Consider the following 5,553-nt stretch of genomic DNA (forward strand, 5'->3'; position numbering starts at 1 on the left):
GTCAACTATGAAAAAAATCTCGCTTAGAGGCTCATTTTGTGTTTATGGGGTTGTTCGTATCAAGCAAAAGCTATGATTTTTTGTCCTGTTGTTATTTTCGACTTACTTGCTTTTCGGTTTATAGGTCTGCTGGCTTGTCGAAGTGACTTCAGGCGGGTTGAAGGAAGGTACCAATTGATTGATTTTAAATGCAGTCAAAGCACTTTTACGTGTCTTATTCAGCAGTGCTTCTTGTCTTGTTTGCTGCGTCGTTTTGCCAATATAAAAATTTAAAAAAATAACCAGTACAATTTTATTTATGCAGCCGTTTCCCTTCTTCAAGGATTGGGTTAATTTAACTATAATATATCGGACCACTGCTTATTTTATCTGTTTTTCAATAACTTGGTTTGCCTGAATTACCACCCTAATAAGGAAATCTGCGTCAATAATCGAGCTGATAAAACCCTGATTTGAAAGATGGACTGAAAATAGCAGCCTATGTTCCGCTAAAATTAGCACAAGATGTCCATAGCTAACAATTATATATCTATTTTTTTGTCTACAAGTTGTATTTTCTTTCAATTTCAAAGCAGCAACTGGTTTCATTTTTTTTCAATTTGGTATTGATGAAAAAACACCGGAAATGAAAGAGATGAACAACAGTATTTATTACCTTTGAAACTCAACACAATTGATAATTTTTTGAAAAGAGGGCTAAAAATGAGGTTTTCAGATCTTTGAACAAAAAAATATCTTGGCACCAAAGGAGCCGTCAGAAAAAAAAACCAAAGGAACCAAGTTGTCAGCCGAAAATGATTGCTGTAAAATTATCCCAAAGAGGGTTCCTTTGGAAAGTTTTGCAACCAGAGTTCATATTTCTGAAAGAAACTAACTCTAATTATTCCAAAAAAAAACAAAATTGGTGAGTATAGTCAAGTTGAGAATGAAGATGAAAATACTTTTTCATTGCACAATTTTTATTCACTGAGGGCTGGAAATGACCAAAATAACACTGCGTACCTCGTCAACTAAACCTGCTGGTACAATTTGCATAATATGTAGTACGGATGCACTAAATCTATTTGTTAGGCTTTTTTAATTTTACTTCTTTTATCAGAAATCTTTTGCCGCCAAAAATCTATGTTATTTTTTGTAGAATTGTTGATTCTACTGTATTACGTCCCATTGTAGTCTAAGCCTAACATTGATTACAAAAGTGAACTCCGAAGTAGCTAGAGTTTAGAAGAATTGGTTACTCTTCCAGAAAATAAGGGTGGAACCAAATCGGCAAACTACCCCACCCCCAAAACGGAACTAACAAAGAAAACTTTGTTAGGATGATTTGACCTGGGCCTACGAAAAACGGGACCCCTCAGACCCATGGTCAACGGAAGTGCAAATAGCCCTATCTGATCTTGGTAACTAGTGGTTTGAATGGGACCAAACTTTAGTATGTAATAGACCTCGTTAAGGGAAGCTGAAGTTTAGAACCCCAGACTAACCCGACACCTACTTCCGGTGATATAAACTAAAAAAAATAGAACCTACCCCTATTTTCCGAAGTCGTTTCTCGGCCCCCACTGAACGCAGGGAGCCAAAAGTTTGGGATATGATTGGTAGTGGCAAGATACATCATGTATTGTAATTTGAACCATTTTCTATTGGATCGGAAGCTAATAGCACTGTGAAAAACAACCCTTTAGACCGGAAATAGCCTATTTCAAAAAATAATGAACGAGAGCAAATTGACTTTATAGCGGCAAAAGATACTAGATACAAACCCCAAAAAAGACTTTCGCGAACAAAAACCCTTCGGTGACTTCTTCCGGTGTTAATGGCCTTTTCCTGTGAAAAGTGATAAAGGACATTAGAAATGACCACCAAAATGTGAGATTGACCCCGAGTGACACCGGTGTGACCTTTAAATGACCTTTTGGTGTTTATGACCAATACAACATTAAAAAAACCCAAAAATAACAGCGGAAAGTGACTTATCCCCTAGCTCTTGTGGCTCTTTTTTCCACGAATAGTTTCGAATCTGGGTTTCGTTCTCAGCTCATTCAAAAGCCTCTAAGAACCTATCTATAAGATATAACCCCGTGAATGCAAACTCGGCTTATTTTGATATACCAGTAAAATTACTAGCTTGAATTCTAGTATAGGGAGAGGTGAAGCAAATGGATTTTTGTAAATTATTTTAGTTCAAATTATCATCAGTGCAGTTTGAAAGATCCCCTGTGGTTTTTGTGCATGTCGTCCAGGTACCTCGTCATGGGGCTGTTTACGTGGGGGAATCTGTCAGGGTTCTCGGCAGTGTAGATTGGGGGCAGGGCACTGTCTGTGCCCCAGCTGCGGGGGGTTAGTGTCCAGGGACGTCCCTTGTAGGGCAGCATTTCACGCAGGGTCGACCATGAGACGTCCCTAGTTATAAACAAAGTTTCCAGTGCCTGCAGTTTTTATAAATTACGCAATCCTTCCTATTGGTTTGATTTGGTGCTCAATCGTTTAATGCGTTCATTGATACAGTGCTGATTTAAATTAACCGGACAAAACGCGTCAAACTTGAAATTTAAAACGCATTTTTCTCAAATTGGGTTGAAATTTAAAACGCATTTTTCTCAAATTGGGTTGAGTTTAGGTGAAAACTTATGAAGACAAAACTTGCTTAGAGTTTTAGCAGAAATAATATGGTGTAATTTGTTTTGCGAAATTCGGGCCCAAAATTTTACCCCAAAAATGGGTCAATTTGGCTTTTCTTAGTTAAATCAAAAATTACGCCAAAAATACCCAGTCGATCACAGACAAAATTATATCAAAGTGAGCCCCTTACGTAGCTCAACAAACTTTAAGAAGGGTATAATCTCAAAAACATTGTATAAATTAATTTATTTTTGTTTGATAGACAAAAAAGGTCATTTTTACTATATAAAACAGCAACTTTTTATTTAAAAACAATTTTTAAACAATATGCATTTTTTTTGGAGATTATACCCTTTTAAAGTTTGTTGAGCTACGTAAGGGGCTCACTTTGATATAACTTTGTCTGTGATCGACTGGGTATTTTTGGCGTAATTTTTGATTTAACTAAGAAAAGCCAAAATGACCCATTTATGGGGTAAATTTTTGGACCCGAATTTCGCAAAACAAATTACACCATATTATTTCTGCTAAAACTCTAAGCAAGTTTTGTCTTCATAAGTTTTCACCTAAACTCAACCCAATTTGAGAAAAATGCGTTTTAAATTTCAAGTTTGACGCGTTTTGTCCTGTTAATTTAAATCAGCACTGTATATTTGACTCCATATATGTTATTATGATATATGTCATTTATTACTCCAAAATGAAGTAGATTGCATTTGAATAAAGGCATTAACTAGTCGCCTAAATTAGAAATAACGAAATCTTCGAGAAATTGATTCATTTTTTAATTTTTACAAACTGCTTCAATCTTTACAAACAGTAATAAACCTAAATGGAGAGTTTTTTGACATATCCTACAATTTTTGTTCATCAAGTAAAAAGCTTCGAGCAACTTTTAAAAGTTTAAAATAGCTATAAAAGTTTTAAGAGAAATGCAGAATAAAAGAAAGACTGTCCTAACACAAACTATTAGGTAGATCTTTTGCGAATCTTGCCAAAAAAACATTAACTGACATCAAATCTAACCAAGAGTGCTAGTAGATACTATAATCAGGGTAAAAACAGCAGCTCTATGAACTAAGCTGAATCAACTCGTGCTTTGGTCCTTCCTGAACAGTTTTCCGAGTTCACCTCCATTGACCGAAAAAGCTAATTATACAAATATACACTTAGTCAATGGAAAAGGGCTACAAATTTGAAATAAGAGCCATAAAAATTCCATTTGTTTTAACGAAATCAGTTTGGTTTTAACTAATCTTAACAATAGTTTTTGCTGAAGCTTACCTTGTACTGGGATTAGAGGCAGCTGGTCTTATTTCCTCGTGAGCTCTCGTGAACTTGGCCAGAGACGGAGTGGATAGCGGGGGTACGAAAAAGGGCCTAGGCTCCGGCCAGGGCCTCGGAGTGTACAACTTCTCTCTCGGAGTCGGCACTAGATGTCGCGGATCCCGAGTGTCGAGTCGTTTCCGAACCCACACTATCTCTCGCGACGAATCATTTACGACATCTTTTTTCTCAGAATCCGACGAGTCTTCTTGTTTTTTCTTCTCGTCGTCTATATTTTCACTTGAGAGATCCAGCACGTCTTGTTTGTTCAACTGGGAAAGTTCGATTTCATTTTTGAGTCGTCTTTCTGCTTTTTCGAAATCGAATTCTTTCTTCGATTCTTGCCAGTAAAACAACTTATAGGACCCAAAGTTTCCCAAACAAGCAGATGTCATTTTTAAGCGGCGCAATTAATAATTTAAACGCCAGATTATTGTTCTGTTGTGTCGCTCAGAACAAATGCTGCAAAAAAAACGTTATAATCCTCTGCACTAGGATTCAAATGAATATTTGTGAAGCTTATGTCTATTTTTGAAACATGGTTGTTTATCTGCTGGTCGCTGTGTATTTTTTCGTGCTCCGGTTATATAAGACCAGTTTGAAAGTACACCTGTTATTTTGATTTAATAGACCATCACAAAGCAATATACCAGCAGGTATAGTGAATCCAGTTAAACTGGCTCAAATTAAACACGAGCTCTTCAAAATTTAAAAAGCAGTTGAGAAAAAAAAATGCTAGATAAGCCAAACAGATTGAATTTAAGAATAAAAATTAACCAGATTTCAAGGCTATCTTTGTCAACATTTCAAATTTTAGCCAAAACGCTTTTATCTTTAATTTCTATAACAATGAGTAAGCTTACAAAATAAAATCGCTTAAAGTTTCTGGGATCAGAAAGAGGCTAAATATCGTTGCTTATAAACATAAGTTAGCTTATTTTTAAAAATAAGGCCCAAGCCGCCTCCATTATTAGGAAATATTGTAATTCACAAAACAATTGACTACTGAATTTAAAAAAATTTTTAGAAAAGCAAGAAAAGCCAATTGTTAAGCTCTGAGTTACAGTAGTTTGTCCAAAAAGGTCCGAAGTGCTCCGAACGGTTAAAAAAAACCGAAACACCAAAAAAAGTCAAACTTGAAATGCTAAATTACAATTGAAAATTTTATAACCGGAGAAATGCGAGTAGCACAAAGAAAACAGAACCTCTCCCAATAATCGCAACAAGCTCTATATGATGTTTACTAAGAGTGACAAGTGTTTTCCAATAGCCTCTCTTGTTTTTTAGTAATTTATCGTAGGTTATATGTCTTGACAAAACTTATAGAAAAAACAATAGTTAGAAAAGAGTATGAATTTACATGATGGATAGTTAAATATAATTGATGTAAAACATTAATGAACAATTGTCTTTTTTTCCAATAGGCATGGAATCAATACCTAATTTTTGCGATTAAAGTCATCTTTATTTGCCTGCAGTATGCGTCTAGATTGCTGAATGATTGGGCCTCCTATTGTCTCTCAGAGTATTGGGTCAGCAGTTCTTCTAGAACCGTGTTGCTAAATATAATTTGTCTAACCTTTGTTTTTCCGAAACTTATAAGAA

At 35.5% G+C, this 5,553-nt stretch overlaps 1 protein-coding gene across 1 annotated transcript; it reads right to left on the bottom strand.

Annotated features, from left to right (window-relative positions):
- Window positions 1-2,165: 2,165 nt before the first annotated feature.
- Window positions 2,166-4,614, bottom strand: LOC134856489 (uncharacterized). Its single transcript, XM_063872759.1, has 2 exons — window positions 3,907-4,614; window positions 2,166-2,403 (listed from the first exon to the last, which is right to left on the bottom strand). Exons 1-2 carry the CDS (start codon window positions 4,341-4,343, stop codon window positions 2,196-2,198), a joined length of 645 nt encoding a protein of 214 aa, XP_063728829.1. The 5' UTR covers window positions 4,344-4,614; the 3' UTR covers window positions 2,166-2,195.
- Between the last annotated feature and the right edge of the window lie 939 nt (window positions 4,615-5,553).

Source organism: Symsagittifera roscoffensis, unplaced genomic scaffold (genome assembly GCF_963678635.1).
Source record: "Symsagittifera roscoffensis unplaced genomic scaffold, txSymRosc1.1 SCAFFOLD_574, whole genome shotgun sequence".
Taxonomy (NCBI): domain Eukaryota; kingdom Metazoa; phylum Xenacoelomorpha; order Acoela; family Convolutidae; genus Symsagittifera; species Symsagittifera roscoffensis.

Coding starts and splice junctions, on each gene's coding strand:
- LOC134856489 (XM_063872759.1), bottom strand. CDS start 4,343: ATGACATCTGCTTGTTTGGGAAACTTTGGGTCCTATAAGTTGTTTTAC. Junction 2,404..3,906: donor GCCTCTAATCCCAGTACAAG/GTAAGCTTCAGC, acceptor GTTTATAACTAG/GGACGTCTCATGGTCGACCC.